The 16299-nt window shown below is 43.1% G+C and overlaps 1 protein-coding gene across 6 annotated transcripts; it reads right to left on the bottom strand.

Annotated features, from left to right (window-relative positions):
• Nucleotides 1–2713: 2713 nt before the first annotated feature.
• On the bottom strand, nucleotides 2714–11903 carry LOC112221633 (SRSF protein kinase 2-like). 6 transcript variants are annotated; one of them, XM_024383812.2, is made up of 12 exons: nucleotides 11656–11903; nucleotides 7828–7931; nucleotides 6498–6627; nucleotides 6331–6418; nucleotides 5940–6027; nucleotides 5730–5836; nucleotides 5423–5588; nucleotides 5130–5206; nucleotides 4609–4716; nucleotides 4280–4349; nucleotides 4067–4159; nucleotides 2714–3316 (listed from the first exon to the last, which is right to left on the bottom strand). In XM_024383812.2, exons 1-12 carry the CDS (start codon nucleotides 11706–11708, stop codon nucleotides 3132–3134), a joined length of 1269 nt encoding a protein of 422 aa, XP_024239580.1. In that variant the 5' UTR covers nucleotides 11709–11903; the 3' UTR covers nucleotides 2714–3131. The 6 variants fall into 6 exon arrangements, with proteins under 6 accessions (XP_024239580.1, XP_024239582.1, XP_024239583.1 ...); XM_024383814.2 differs by having other exon boundaries at nucleotides 6331–6433; nucleotides 6519–6627; XM_024383815.2 differs by having other exon boundaries at nucleotides 6519–6627.
• Nucleotides 11904–16299: the final 4396 nt, after the last annotated feature.

Below are 16299 nucleotides of genomic sequence, written 5' to 3'. Positions count from 1 at the left end.
TACCGTACATATGATATGAGTAATGTAAGATATGTAAACATTATTAAAGTGGAATTATTTAAAGTGGCATTGTTTAAAGTGACTAGTGATCCATTTATTAAAGTGGCCAGTGATTGGGTCTCAATGTAGGCAGCAGCCTCTCTGAGTTAGTGATTGCTGTTTAGCAGTCTGATGGCCTTGAGATAGAAGCTGTTTTTCAGTCTCTCGGTCCCAGCTTTGATGCACCTGTACTGACCTCGCCTTCTGGATGATAGCGGTGTGAACAGGCAGTGGCTTGGGTGGTTGTTGTCCTTGATAATCTTTTTGACCTTTCTGTGACATCCGGTGCTATAGGTGTCATGGAGGGCAGGTAGTTTGCCCCCAGGGAAGCATTGTGCAGACCGCACCACCCTCTGGAGAGCCTTGCGGTTGAGGGTGGTGCAGTTGCCATACCAGACTGTGATACAGCCCGACAGGATGCTCTCAATTGTGCATCTGTAAAAGTTTGTTAGGGTTTTGGGTGACAAGCCGAATTCCTTCAGCCTCCTGAGGTTGAAGAGGCGCTGCTGCGCCTTCTTCACCACACTGTCTATGTGGGTGGACCATTTCAGTTTGTCTCTGATGTGTACGCCGAGGAACTTAAAACTTTCCACCTTCTCCACTGCTGTCCCTTCGATGTGGATAGGGGGGTGCTCCCTCTGCTGTTTCCTGAAGTCCATAATCATCTCCTTTGTTTTGTTGGTGTTGAGTGAGAGGTTGTTTTCCTGACACCACACTCTGAGTGCCCTCACCTCCCCCCTGTAGGATGTCTTGTTCTTGTTGGTAATCAAGTGCACTACTGTTGGGTCGTCTGCAAACTTGATGACTGAGTTGGAGGCGAGCATGGCCATGCAGTCCTGAGTGAACAGGACGTACAGGAGGGGGCTGAGCAAGCAACCTTGTGGGGCCCAAGTGTTGAGGGTCAGCGAAGTTGAGATGTTGTTTCCTACCTTCACCATCTGGGCGCGGCCCGTCAGAAAGTCCAGGTCCCAATTTCCCAGGGCCTCCAGCTTGATGATGAGCTAGGAGGGTACTATAATGTTGAATGCTGAGCTGTAGTCAATGAACAGCATTCTTACATAGGTATCTCTCTTGTCCAGATGGGATAGGGCAGTGTGCAGTGTGATGGCGATTGCATCATCTGTAGACCTGTTGGGGTGGAATGCAAACTGAAGTGGGTCTAGGGTGGCCGGTAAGGTGGGGGTGATATGATTCTTGACTAGTCTCTCAAAGCACTTCATGATGACAGAAGGGAGTGCTATGGGGCGGTAGTCATTTAGTTCAGTTATCTTTGCCTTCTTGGGTACAGAAACAATGGTGGCCATCTTGTAGCATGTGGGGACAGCAGACTGGGATAAGGAGCGATTGAATATGTCCGTAAACACACCAGCCAGCTGGTCTGCGCATGCTCCAAGGACGCGGCTAGGGATGCCGTCTGGGCCAGCAGCCTTGCGAGGGTTAACACGTTTAAATGTTTTACTCACGTTGGACACGGAGAAGGAGAGGGGGGGTGCAGTCCTTGTTAGCGAGCCGCGACTGTGGCGCTGTCTTATCCTCAAAGCAGGCAAAGAAGGTTTTTCGTATGTCTGGAAGCGTGACGTCTGTGTCTGTGACGTAGCGGGTTTTCTTTTTGTAGTCTGTGATTTCCTGTAGACCCTGCCACATACGTCTTGTGTCTGAGCCGTTGAATTGGGACTTCACTTTATCCCTGTACTGACATTTCGCTTGTTTGATTGCATTTTGGAGGGAATTAACTACACTGTTTATATTCAGCCATATTCCCAGACCTCTTTCCATGGTTAAATGTGGTGGTTTACGCTTTCAGTTTTGCGTGAATGCCGCCATCCATCCACGGTTTCTGGTTAGGGTAGGCTTTAATAGTCACAGTGGGTACAACATTTCTTCTTTATAAACTCACTCACCGAGTCAGTGTATAAATCAATGTTGTTATCAATCTCTTGGGAGATAATATGGCCAACATTTGATTGTAAGGAATTCTAGGTCGAGTGAGCAGAAGGACTTGAGTTCCTGTATGTTGTTATGATTACACCATGAGTCCGTTAATCATGAAGCATACACCCCTAGAGTTTATCTCTGTCAGCGCGATGCATGGAGAAGCCCGGTGGCTGAACAGATTCTGACAACATATCCCAAGAGAGCCATGTTTCCGTGAAACAGAGAATGTTTCCATCTCTGATGTCTCTCTGGAAGGCAACCCTTGCTCGAATTTCATCTACCTTGTTGTCAAGAGACTGGATATTGGCGAGTAGTATACTCGGGAGCGGTGGGCGATGTGCACGTCTATGGAGCTTGACCAGGAGGCCGCTCCGTCTGCCCCTTCTGCAGCACCGTTGTTTTGGGTTGGCTTCTGGGATTAGGTCCATTGTCCTGGGTGGTGGTCCAAACAGAGGATCCGCTTTGGGATCGTAATGTTGGTAAATTGAAGTCGCTATTATATCCAATAGTTCTTCCCGGCTGTATGTAATAAGACTTAAGATTTCCTGTGGTAACAATGTAAAAAATAATACATTAAAAAACAAAATACTGCATAGTTTCCTAAGGACTCGAAGCGAGGCGACCATCTTTGTCGACGCCATCTTGCACTAAGTACCTACCACCATCTTGGGGAAACTACAAGTAGACGAAAAAGAGAAGGCATGCAGATGTAAGCCCAAAAGAGACAATGGAAACAATACATTTCTAGCAAAACATGATTTATTGTATGCTGTAAAAAAGAACTACAAATATACAGTAGTACAATTGGTGCAGTGCACTGTGCTGCACAGCTGTGGAAAGTCTTGAGCACAAGTACTACATTTCAGTAAATCACACAACACTTATATAAGTTTGTACTTCATACATTCATTACACTACAGATAATCAAATGCCCCATACATTTATCAGAAGAGACAAATCTAGTCTTACTTAATGAATGAACATAAAATAGTACATTTCACCCGGAACATTGGCATCGAGCCAATTGGCAAAATGTATACTGTATATCTTTCCCGTAGTCTTAGTGATTCAGCACCACTGTGTTTGTCTCTGCATAACACTTTTATATAACACATTTATCTACTAGCTTGGTATCAAGTTGGCTCCAGGGCCAGGGTTCAGGAGCTAAGCCATGGGTGCAGGAGACACTGGGCAGCACTGGCCCTCCTCTCCGGCTGGAAGTCCAACATATGCAACAGGAAGTCAGAGAACAGAGAGGCCTCCTTCAGCATGAAGTGGTACTTCTCCACCAACACCTCATATAGACCCCAGGGCCGCAGCACTCCGATATGACGCATGTCACCTGGGAGAACACATATTAGAGAGGAGGAAAGACAGTGGAGGTAAGTACAAGAGAGCTTTGTGACTTGGAAAGAAAATGTATTCTTTGTAGGTTTGACTTCACAAAAAAGTACACTATGATTTGTCAAAATGAGCATCTGCAAGGGGGCCTCCCGAGTGGCGCAGCGGTCTAAGGCACTGCATCGCAGTGCTTGAGGCATCACTACAGATCCTGGTTCGATCCTGGGCTGTGTCACAGCCGGCTGTGACCAGGAGACCCATGAGGCGGCACACAATTGGCCCAGTGTCGTCCGGGTTAGGGGAGGGTTTGGCCAGCCAGGTTTTCCTTGACCCATTGCACTCTCAAGGTGACCCATAGCGACTCAAGGTGTCGGGCCGGGCGCCTGCAAGCTGACTTTGGTTGCCAGCTGGACGGTGTTTCCTCCGACACATTGGTGCGGCTGTGCTCCTTGACTTGGCATCTTTCCCAGGGTATGGACAGCAGTGTGTCTTGGCAGGGTTGTGTTTCAGAGGACGCATATCTCTCGACCTTCATCTCTCCCGAGTCCTTAGGGGAGTTGCGGTGATGGGACAAGGCTGTAGTTACCAATTGGCTATCGCGAAATTGGGGAGAAAATTGGGTAAAAGTACCACAACAAAATAAAAAATGTAAAAATCTAATAAAATAATGAGAATTTGCAACATTTACATGAAAAAGTCCTTTCTCTACATTGGAACAATTGATGATTTTCAAAGCAAATCCTTCACTCACCTTTGCTATTGAAGTACTCCATGGAATACTTGCCAGACAAGGCTACTGCTGCAGGGACTTTACCAAGGAGCTCTATTATGTGAGCGATGTGGTCTAGAGGGAACAGAACCAAAACCCCACTGGATAAACAATTATCCAAAAGTCACAAAGTGGACACAATGTTATCTCCATTGAATCCTATGTCAATATTTGTCATGCCTAATATCGACATACCTTCCTCTAAAGAAAAGGTCTTCCCAGCTTTGGGCTCAAATAATGAATCCCCAGTGACCAACTCAAAAGCCTAGAATAAAAAGAAGAAGAATTGAATTGCCTGGAACTATTCTGTAGTGGCATCTATCTTATAAGCTTAGTGCTAAAGGAGTGGGTGAATTTGTCTTGATGTAAAGAGTGCTGGTAGACTGGAAGGGTAACTGAATGGCACAAGAGTTAAGTGATGCAAGTGAATCAGAGGAGACAGGAGATAACATGGTTTTACTTCAGTGAAGCTGTAAACAGATGCAGACTATAAGTGTTGGTTGTATGGTGGTTGTCTCTCTTACCATGCAGGCTACACTCCAGATGTCTGCTGGTGGGCCGTAGTCAGAGCCCAATAGAACCTCTAGTGAGCGGTACTGACGGGTCTGAATCTCCTCACAGAAATGTTTGTACTGGAATGTCACACAGAGCAAAGGCAGCGTGTGAAATACAGTCCTGACCCCAGGGCAGTATCCCACATTAGTTACTCTTATTTTGTAACCAACTACTGAATATGAATGGCAACGGTTCATAAAGATGTCGGAATTCCGATATGATGTCAATGTTTTAGCGCTTTCCAATGAGTTTTTAAACGATGGCGTGCAACATGGTTCCACGCACCAATAAATCAGCACAATCTACTTTTGCGGGTTTTGAAATTGGCTGCTTCTTGGAGCTAAAATTGGGTCATGTTTACTGTGCTAATGACTACACAAAAAAAGAGTAACAGAGAGCAATGTACAACATGAAATTAGTAAATGAGGCATTTGTAGTAATTGCATGGGGGACGCTATTTCACAATCGCTGACTGACTGATCATACCCACCACCCAACAGGAGCTTCCCAAGTCAGCAATCTTTACTGTGATTTTCTTCAGACTGATGGGTGTGACCAGGTCCTTCTCTGAATAGTAAGAGATAGTAAGAGATAAACAACATACAGTACAGGGTTATGATCTGATTTAAACACTTCAACAGCATACTGGACACAGACAATCTGAAGTGACATAGAAACAGAATACTAGCCTTGATGTACAGTAAACAGATTCATTTTCTGGTCCATTCAGTCATGTGACTTTACAGAGTTCTATAACACCTGTAGCTGGACAGTGAACACTACCTGCTGTGCTCCTTGACTTGGCATCTTTCCCAGGGTATGGACAGGCACTGCCCCCTGCTGTCTGTTTTGGGTTCTGCTCCTCCAAACATAACAGTATATTCTCAGGCTTGATGTCTGTGTGGATGATTTTACATTGAGTGTGCAGGTAGTCCAATGCCTGAAGAACCTACAGGGAAAGAGTGATGGCACTGTGAACTCCAACTACTCCTGCATCAAACTAAAGATGCATCCATTAGTGTAGTGATTCGATAATGACAGCCCAAATGTTTCTACTCATCTCATACTATGAACTCTGTCACTCTTTTACCTGAGCAATGACCTGTTTGACCCAAGACAGTGATAGCCCTGGGTTTCCAAAACAGACTTGCCAACAGCGGAGGTCTGGTCCTAGCAGCTCCAGCACTAGGCATACATCTTCACACAGGAGGTCAAGGAACCAAAAACACTCCCTATGGTGTCAAATGTTGCTGCAGGTTTGTGTGTGTATGTCATGACTATGCAGTCTGAGAAAGGATACGAACCCCGTTGACCCCAGCTATCTTAAACTCATCCAGCAGTTGGACTATCCTCCGGCTTCGGAGGTGACGAGCAGTGGGACCACTGGCCTGAGGGGGAGAGGGGCAGAGGCAGGTGAGAGAGGTTAAAGTCAGGGTCCGGACTATACTGGTCGATACTATACTTGTTTAAATAGAGAGAGATGGGTCTGTATGAGACAAGGGAGAAAAATAATGAAAGCATGGGTGGATGTGAATAAGTGGTAGTGACAGATAAATAACATGTGGACTAAGAGCAAAAAGTGTTATTCATGTATGCCCTATTGCCCTTAGAGAAGAGTTAGGGGTGAGGATGAGAAAGTGATAGAGGAAGCAGAGAAAGAGAAATGAAGAGAGACAAGAAGGGAGACTCACACAGCGTAGCAGAGTCAATTCGTCTTGCCCAGCCTGTGTGAATCCTTCTCCACTCTTCAAAACCTTCACGGCCACTCGCCTGCCCAATCTGCACATACAGAGCCTGTTTTAATCACACTAGAGCTTTTCCTATATGACAAGAAGAAGATATTTGAGTAAATCCTCACACAGCAACATAGTGAATGAACCTGAGGTCCAAGCAGAGCCATACAGTGGAGAAGTATCCCCAGCCCAACTTAGACAGAACCTGGTATCTCCTGTTGAAGGTGTCTCCAATGTGAACAGGGTGGTACCCCCCTATTGAAACATACAGGATCATAGATAGCAAATAGTTATTACGCCAACTTTTTATTTATTTAATTGTATTTAACCTTTACTTAACCAGGTAGGCCAGTTGAGAACAAGTTCTCATTTCCAACTGCGACCTGGCCAAGATAAAGCAAAGCAGTTCGACAAAAACAACAACACAGAGTTACACATAAACAAACGTATAGTCAATAACACAATAGAAAAATATATGTACAGTGTGTGCAAATGTAGAAGAATAGGGAGGTAAGGCAGTAAAAAGGCCATAGAGGCGAAATAATGACAAATTTAGCATTAACACTGGAGCGATAGATGATGTGCAAGTAGAGATACTGGGGCGCAAAAGAGCAAGAGGATAAATAACAATATGGGGAAGAGGTGGGTGTGGTATTTACAGATTGGCTGTGTACAGGTACAGTGATCGGAAAGCTGCTCTGACAGCTGATGCTTAAAGTTAGAGAGGGAGATATAAGACTTCAGCTTCAGTGATTTTTGCAATTCGTTCCAGTCATTGGCAGCAAAGAACTGGAAGGAAAGGCGGCCAAAGCAAGTGTTGGCTTTGGGGATGACCAGTGAAATATACCTGCTACAGGTGGGTGTTGCTGGTGACCAGTGTGCTGAGATAAGACGGGGCTTTACCTAGCAAAGACTTATAGATGACCTGGAGCCAGTAGGCTTGGCGACGAATATGTAGTGAGGGCCAGCCAACGAGAGCATACAGGTCGCAGTGGTGCTTTATTTTGTAAATGACATCGCCGAAGTCAAGGATCAGCAGGATAGTCAGTTTTACGAGGGTATGTTTGGCAGCATGAGTGAAGGAGGCTTTGTTGCAAAAAAGGAAGCCAAATCTAGATTTAATTTTGGATTGGTGATGCTTAATGTGAGTCTGGAAGGAGAGTTTACAATCTAACCAGACACCTAGGTATTTGTAGTTGTCCACATATTCTAAGTCAGAACTGCCCAGAGTAGTGATGCTAGTCGGGCGGGCGGGTGCGGGCAGCAATCGGTTGAAGAGCATGCATTTAGTTTTACTAGCATTTAGTTTTACTAGCCACGGAAGGCCTCCAACTACTGTATTTACTGTGTAAACACAGTACTCAACACAAACAGACTATGTGTATGCTGGAAAGGAGTGAATAGGACAACAAGACATGTAAGGAGAAAGACAGATTGAGTAGACCCATATCAGACCATGGCAGTATTCTCGGGGGTCCTCTCTGTCCAGTGACTCCTCTGGCTCTAGCTGTTCCAAACGATTCAGCTTATCAAGTCCATTGGATGTCCCAGGTTTACTGCTGCAACAAACACACACATGCTAATACACTTACACAAAGACACACACTGTCTACATACTGTGCACACACTGTCAACTTATCTGATCCCACACAGGGCAGAGATGTGACCCCTCTGTGTCTAAGTCAGTGTTGGGTTGCTGGGAGCAGACAGGGTGAGGCTACTTTTAGACACTTCCCTGGGTGTTCACATGGATACCCAGCTGACAGGACACAGAATGGGTCTCAGACATTTAATAGACATGCCACTATAGTCTACAGCCAGATGGACTACATGCGGTGGCAACCCGTCATTCAGGGCAGGTGGGGTAGAGCCCCACCTGTTTTGAGCGGCACATTTTTTGCAAAAAAAATCTAAATAAATAAATAAAGTTGACAATCTATTGGCAAATCCTTTTTAATCCATGTCGTATGAAGAGAAATAATAGATAAAATGTTTCGGTGCTCATCGGCCATTGGACATAAACATTACACAAACAGGGTAGAAATCGAAAATTGAACAATGAGTGGTTTGGAAAGAATCAGTGACAATGGCTAACTGCCAGCATAGCAAATAAATCACTAGCCTGCTATTCAGTGCAGTGGCCCTGTGTCCCAACTCCGGGATTAAGTGTCTATTTTCCAAGTTTAAAATGATAAACATTCAACATGGGCCATGCTGTCAATAAAGCATGATTTATGCCGCGCTCAAAACAACTGTTAACTCAGAACTGCAAAAACTTGACTTCAGTGAGTTCAAGACAACTGGGAATTCCAGAAAAAACGAGCTCCGACTGGGAAATACATTTTCAGCATTTACATTTTGAACCGTCATTGTAAGTCGGGAACTCGGACATCTTTCTAGAGCTACGACCTAAAGATCAATGATGTCATCATGATTCGACCCAGTTGTCTTGAAAGCACCATAAATCCAGAGAAAGCCAGACTTTGACGACAAAATTTGCCCATGAAGGACCGCCATGCCACCTTCCTGTTCAAGCACAACAAGGTGAGTCCAAAAACATCTTGTATGCTGCTGCAAAAATTACATAATATGCCAGGGAGATATGTATACTGTAGCTAAGAATGTAATACTAAGTGTATGTTGTGTAGTAAGCTGTTAGTAGCCCATGTGCCTCACCCTGGCAGTAAATGAGGCTGAATGAACTGTTTCGCTGCCAGACAAGGCTCCGCTGATAGCCAGGTGTAGCAGTGGTAAGATGTTGGGACAGCTTTTTGTAGGATCTAACAGTTTGTGAGCATCGTTTGTCACCGTTATAGTGCCATTAATGTATTGTTTAGTGTTGTGTTGTGTAGTGGCTTTGCTGGCAAGCATCCCACGTATTATTCTTTTTTTGCCCCACCAAGATTTACATGCTAAAATCCCACTGACTACATGTACCTCACTGTGACCCTCCGTAAAAGAGGCAAAGGTCAAATTCATTAGGATATGCTGTATCAGGTTAGTGTACTATAAATATCTGTCAATTATTGCTCCTTTTCTGAATAATTTATTTATAGTCAAATATCCTCTCCAGGACAGTCTCTCAGAATGTTGTGGCTCCAGTTCAGAGCGTGGATATTGGCCCAGGTCCTTGACACTGTGACAGACCCAGTGAAACTCTAAACTGTCATTCACTTCCAGAGGCACTAAAATAATGCACACATTCTCATTGTGTGCCAGGCGAGCTATACATGGAGCCCCTGCCTCTTTGGCCATGGAAAAAAAGGTTAGGGTCAAGCTATAAATTGGTTTCCATTTACTGAGGCAAACAACTAGTCTGGGTACAAGTCTTTTTTAGCTGACATTCCACTTCTTGCCTCTCCATGTCATTGCCACAGAGACTGGCCTTGAGGCAATGTCAATGTTCAATATGCAGCTGGGTTTATGGCAGAATTGCTCATTGGTCGATGGAAATAATAACATTCATATTTTCCATGATAACATGTGGAACCTCGAAAATATAATTATAATTATAACAAAGTCAAAAACAAAGATTTAGCTGTTAACTAGGCAAGTTATTGTATTTTGAGGCTTTACAATCAAACCAGCCAGGTTTTGTGATTGGAATTGCAGTATGTATTTAGTTTGAGAAGTTAGACTTCAGCTAGCAACTTTTGACAGATTGGTATCATCTGGACAAAAAAAAATGTTTGCTTAGCAACCAGGTACCAATATGTTCTGTGGTGAAAAATAGTTATCCAGTACCAATTAAGTGATGATGCCCTCGAAGCTGGTGTTTGGAGGATAGATTGGCAAGGGTGTTGCCAATATATCCTCCAAACACCGGCTTCGAGGGCATTATCACTTTTATACAACGGGTTACCAACATATTCAAATAATGATTGACATATTTTAATTAAAAACCTTTTATGAATTTATTCATACTATTTCATCCTTCCACAAGATATAGCCCTGAAGATATAGTCCCGTCACAAATCTAGGGCTGGTCGTTCATTCTATCGGTTCAGTTGCTAGAGATGCAACCCAGTCGTTCAGTCTTTTTGTTCTGTATCTATGGACGCGACCCAGTCGTTCGTTCGAGATGTTCCATTGCCCTACAGGCTGGCAACGTTCTTATCTCTTGATTGCTAGATAGCCAACTACGGCTAATTTACAGTCACGTCAAAAAGCCAGCATAACAGCAAAGTAGCTTCATTTGCTTTGTTTAAGTTGTTTTCTGTAGACATTTGGATACATCCCTAACAATGAGTTGATGAGGTGTGATTTTGTCTGGCATAAAACATGTGCTCACTCGTCAGGACACTGTTGTTCAAAAGAGCTAGCCAACAACACAGCTAACACAATCACTCAAACTGAAGCTGGAAAGACGGCAAACTTTCTGCACTTCGTTTCATTTGACCTTTTTTCAATGTACATTTCTTTGTATATATCCATAAAAATGATGCCAGCTGATTCATGATTTTGACTGGTTGAGAAACGCTGCCTGCCTGTCTGTCTGGTCCTGATTCCAGACTCGTTCATTACTATGGTACAAGTGGAGATCAAATTTGAATATTGAAATAATGTTGCAAATGTTGGAGAGACAGACAGCAAAGTTTATACAAATATGTTGAAAACTAAATGTTAGTCTAAAATAAATGTGAGATAATGTCTAGATGATTTTTATAGTGGAGATCATGTTTATAAATAGCTGATGAGACAGTGGATTGCACAGTCAGATGGAACAGAGTAAATAGGCATTTTAGCGTCATAGATTTAGCCGGTGGTAATTTGTGGAATAGACACGGGCTGGAATGCGGTTTTAATCAATCAGCATTCAGGATTAGACCCACCCATTGTAAAACATTTGGATAATCGTTGTGATTGGAGGATAGCTGTGAGGGTTATTGAATCAGGATCAGCTCCTCTGTTCTCCTCAATCTCAGTAATGATAGAATGTTCATATTTGAAGATGGCAGAAAGGCTGGTCTCCTTGTCAATGACAAGGAGTGGCAAGGAGTGGAATGTTAGCTAAAGAGACTGGCACCAGGCTAGCAAACAACCACACACAGGGTTAAAGTCCTCTGGTTAAGACCTGTTCCTCAAAAATATTTCTTAATTAAAAAGATACCAAACTTCCACTCATTGACTTTGTGACTTGTTATGGGTAACAGGTGAGTCTCACTGACAATTTAGTGGGCAGCCAGGTTACAGGTTGAGAGGTGCACCTTTCAATTAGTAATAATCATGTCAGTGTACTGTTCTAGATCTGGCATACTTAAAGTGAGAACAGATGATACTTACGTTTTTTGAGCCAACTGTACAGAAGTCTGAGCTGAGCACATATTCCTCTCCATGACTGAGTATACAGAGCCTGTATACAGTAGGACTCTGACTGCCTGTGACCAGTCAGCGGTGTTTATGTATGAGGAGCCGGCCAGGTCTAAACATGGAAATCCCCAACCCCCCAACTAACTCTCTGTCCTCTTCTTTTGCTCTTTCTTCCCTTCACCCCCACTCTGTATATCTCTCCACAGCTGTGAAAGGGTAGAGGGAAGAGGAAATGACAGCTGTGTGGAGTTACTGGGGGGTTTATAACGACCCCAGTCCAACAGTTCATGATCTCACAGGAACGCCAGGGCACCCCTTTTCCCACCATGTGCAAATACCTGTACAGTATGATATATCAAAACAAGGAATAATAATAATACCTTTTCAATGCAAGTAAACAAAATGCTTCACCTCATAAAAAAATATAATTAGATAAAAGTACTAACAAAGAAACAAAGACAGGAGGAAGGAGAATGAAAAACATAAATTGAAATCATAAATTGAAAATCATGAATTGAAATCATACATGAAAAGCATCTTTATAAAAGTGTGTCTTCAGCAGAGATTTAAAAATAGGCACAAGCCTGATCTCCTCTGGCAGACAATTGCAAAGTCTAGGGGCCCTAATGCAAATGCCCAGTCTCCTGTCATTTTCAACCTAGACTTTGGAATGGTCAACAGTGCCCTGTCAGAGGATCTCAGGCTGTGTACTGGCTCACAGGGAGATAAAATATCTGAGATATAGGATGGGGCTAAAAAAAAAGCCTTAAACATGATTACTAAAATGTTAACATCTATTCTAAAAGTGACTGGTGGCCAGTGTAGGGAAATTAAAATAGTTGTGTTTAAATACACAGACACACACACACATCATATGCTGCTGCTACTCTGTTCTTTATTTCACTCTTATTATTATCTCCAGTCACTATCTCCATCTCCAGTCACTCCATTATCTCCAACTATACATAGTTGGGAAGGGCTCGTCAGCAAGCATTTCACAGTAAAGTATACACCCGTTCTATTCGGCCGCATGTGACAAATACAATTTCATTTGATTTCATATGGTTACATTTTCTGGTGCCTGTTAAAAACCAAGCTGCAGAATTTTGAACTAAGAGTTACAGTAATCTCGAACATGAGGAAGTAAAACCACGTAGCAGAAGAGTATTGCACTGGACACGTGCTGTACACTGCATTAGATTTGTCCTTCTATGGTGCAGTCATAAAGAGTTTAATCTAATTATATAATAAGCTATATCTGATTTGATCTAATTAGGAACAGTAAAAGTAGATATATGGGCTATATCAAACGAGTCTTGTGTCATTGAGTTCACTTCTGTCAGTTCCTTGATGGCCACCGTGGGAAGTCAAATCAGTGGGAAGCTACACTTCGTACACCTTCATCAGTATGTTTCCACCCCACTCATGGAATTGGAGAGAGGGTAAAAATATCCACGGTCACGATACAGGGTAGAGCAGGGTGAGGTCTCAGGCATGGATCTGCTCTTTGTGATTAATACTGGGCTGTTAACACTCTGCTCCAACACGCCACCCGAAGACACTTCAGAAACCGCAAGGCGCACAGCGATAAACTGAATGAAAGTTGATGGATCGGAGAGAAAGAAGCCCCCTGCTCGGTTTCAATAGCCTACACGACTGGGTTGACTGTTTAATTGGTCCAAGGTGACTTATGACCTTACTTATTGGTACATTTCAAATCAAATTGTATTTGTCAAATGCGCCGAAAGCAACGGGTAGACCTTACCGTGAAATGCGTATTTACAAGCCCTTAATCCTTAATTTATGTGTCTTTAGGCTGTAGACCTAAATCAGGTCGAGAGAAATGTAAAACATAATACAGTGCCTAAATATTATAGGCACGGGAGGTGAGATGATTCATAGGTGCAGGATTTATTGATAAAGTTGCAGAGAGTAATCCATGTGCGTAAACACTATTGTTTTACATGAAAAGGCAGTGTCATAACAATATAAATATAATATATGTGGTCAAAGGCAGGGACATTTTCAACAACAACGTGAGCTTTCCATTGCAAAACTACCATTCCAGTGTTTTACTTGCTATATTGTATTTACTTTGCCACCATGGCCTTTTTTGCCTTTACCTCCCTTCTCACCTCATTTGCTCACATTGTATATAGACTTGTTTATACTGTATTATTGACTGTATGTTTGTTTTACTCCATGTGTAACTCTGTGTCGTTGTATCTGTCGAACTGCTTTGCTTTATCTTGGCCAGGTCGCAATTGTAAATGAGAACTTGTTCTCTACTTGCCTACCTGGTTAAATAAAGGTAAAATAAAAAAATAAAAACATAAAAACAGGGGATATGGCTGGGACATGAATACGTTGCCAAATTGCAACAGCTCACCATGTTTCTGTCTGAGCGTTATGAAACGCTTTTGTAAAATCAATGCGACAATATCGGCAAGAAACGTTTCAAAACACTCAACATGTTTTAGTAAGGGGCATGAGAACCCGGGAGTAATCCTGTGAATAACACCTCACTAACAGTCCAGATCGAGCGATGAAACAACGGAATACCCATTCGTTTTCAATAGAGATAAGTGAAGTGGGCGGGGGCATTGAGCGATGCATGCATGGGCGAGGAAGTATGAACAAGGCGGGACCTAAATTGCGGAAAGCAAATACTCTGCTATATCGCAGAGCGATGGGCCAATCAAAGTTCAATATAGCCGTTGATCTGCCTGCTTGCAAGCGCCCACATGAGGGCAAAGCTAGTGTGGCTGTCCAAATTATCAAGGTTAGTGGATCATGGTCGTAAGGGCTGTTCTTAGGCCCGACATAAAGCAGAGTCCGGGCAAAAAAGCCAGTCATTAGTTATGAGATTCTGAAGTTGCTAGCCAAACAGGCTGGTCGTCCGTTCTATTGGCATGGTTGCCAGCCAAGCGGACTGGTCGTCCATTCCAAGCAAATAATGTTGCTATGCTGGTTAGCTCCTACTTTGCTATCTAGCCAACTAAATATAGCACACAAGCAGCTGAAATGACAGCAAACTATGTGCAGTTTTGTTAGTTTCACATTTGTTTCTATTGCCATTTCTTTAGATAGATCCATTATAATGATCCTGATAAATGAATTTGCCTGGCTCAGAGAAGCTGTCAGTCTCACCCAGACAAGTTCATTCTCGATGGCACAGTGGGGATTGCAAAAAATAAAATGCAACATTGTTGCACAGGTTGGAGAGGCAGGCAGCAAGGTTTGGACAAACACCAACTGTTGCAATCCAATATATAGGCTAAAAGTATGGGGAATACTGTATTTTGTCAAGGTGAGGTGAAGTTTATGAATTGCCTGGCATGGCTGTGGGGGAGTGGAATGATAATTCAAATGGCCTGTTAATATTACCTGGGGATTGTGGTGAGTAACTGCCTGCTATCAACCAATCAGCATCCAGGATCCAAACAATCTGTTTTATATAAAACAACCACTCCTGTCTTTTGTTTAAATGAAGATTTTAATAGCAGAGTATTTGAATGTTATTTGGGGAGTAGCTGGTTTAATGTAGCCCCATTTAAGGTTATGTGGCAGCCTACATCTGGCCCACTTCTGGACCGGGGTCCTATAGACAGGAACTCAGCCATACCTTTGTGCAGTATGTAGGCCAGACTGGTACCACACCTTTTTATTTTACAATCGTTTTGAACAATATGGCCCAGATGTGGGCCACATCGTTAAGAATGAATCATTTTACACTGTGGGCCAGAGCTGGGCCACGCATTTGTAGTTTATCAGCGTGTGGGCCAGATCTGTGCCTCTCCTTTTTAATCTAACGGTGATACAGTATGTGCACCAGACTTGGGCTGGGGACCCAGGCTGATACTGGGCCAGAAAAACACAAAGTATGTGCCCTACAGTTGCCCAGGAATAATTTTGCTACCTGGGCAAACATCTTTCTAGCACTAGACAGATTTGTTTGAGAGGTCATCATAACCTCTTTGTTTCATTCTGTTACACTGGGTGAATTTTCTTTAGGCAGAATATTCTTGTTCTACTGCAAACGTTATTCACCTCCTATTTATGGCCTGATTGAATTACGGCCTAATCTTGGCACAGCATAAGCTGTAAAGCCTCAGTTAGCCATTAGGGCTGCTGTTCCAATGTGTGGTAACACAAGTAGCAGACCCACAGGGGCTCAGCTGTGGCTTTTCTTTGACTGAGACGCAAACGTGATGAGGGGAGTTTAAAAACTGGGTCAGAAGGGGGTGCATATAAAACACAAGTTGGATATCATAGGTATCGCATAAACCTTTTAACTAGCCATGTTAAAAGATGAACTGAAACGGAGACAAATGTTAAGCTCCCATAAAGACTGGGGATTGATCCTCAGTACTTGGTAGGAATCCAAATGTTCCCTGTAAACCTTGGGAGGCTACACTATAGCTACGGTCTAAAACTTAATAAGTGCAATAAACATATGGTTAATGTTTAATATATCTCACCTTTCTGTACGCCTATTGCAAAAGCACATTTTTTTATGATCACTTATCTATAGATGTGCTGCCACAGCTACTGTAACTGTACTAGAAATGCTACTAGACTAAAACCAAACATGGTACGGCAACTAGAGAGAAACTT

This window comes from Oncorhynchus tshawytscha, linkage group LG22 (assembly GCF_018296145.1).
Source record: "Oncorhynchus tshawytscha isolate Ot180627B linkage group LG22, Otsh_v2.0, whole genome shotgun sequence".
Lineage (NCBI taxonomy): Eukaryota > Metazoa > Chordata > Actinopteri > Salmoniformes > Salmonidae > Oncorhynchus > Oncorhynchus tshawytscha.
Note: the sequence above shows the minus strand (reverse complement) of the source record. Positions and strands in the feature narration are given on the sequence as shown.

Bases quoted from the DNA above. Each gene is read 5' to 3' on its own strand.
- LOC112221633 (XM_024383812.2), bottom strand. From the start codon at position 11,708: ATGGAGAGGAATATGTGCTCAGCTCAGACTTCTGTACAGTTGGCTCAA. The intron at 7,932-11,655 runs GTAAGTATCATC...TGTTTGTTGCAG, and splicing joins GTACAGTTGGCTCAAAAAAC to CAGTAAACCTGGGACATCCA. The intron at 3,317-4,066 runs GTGAGTGAAGGA...GTGTTCTCCCAG, and splicing joins GGAGTACTTCAATAGCAAAG to GTGACATGCGTCATATCGGA.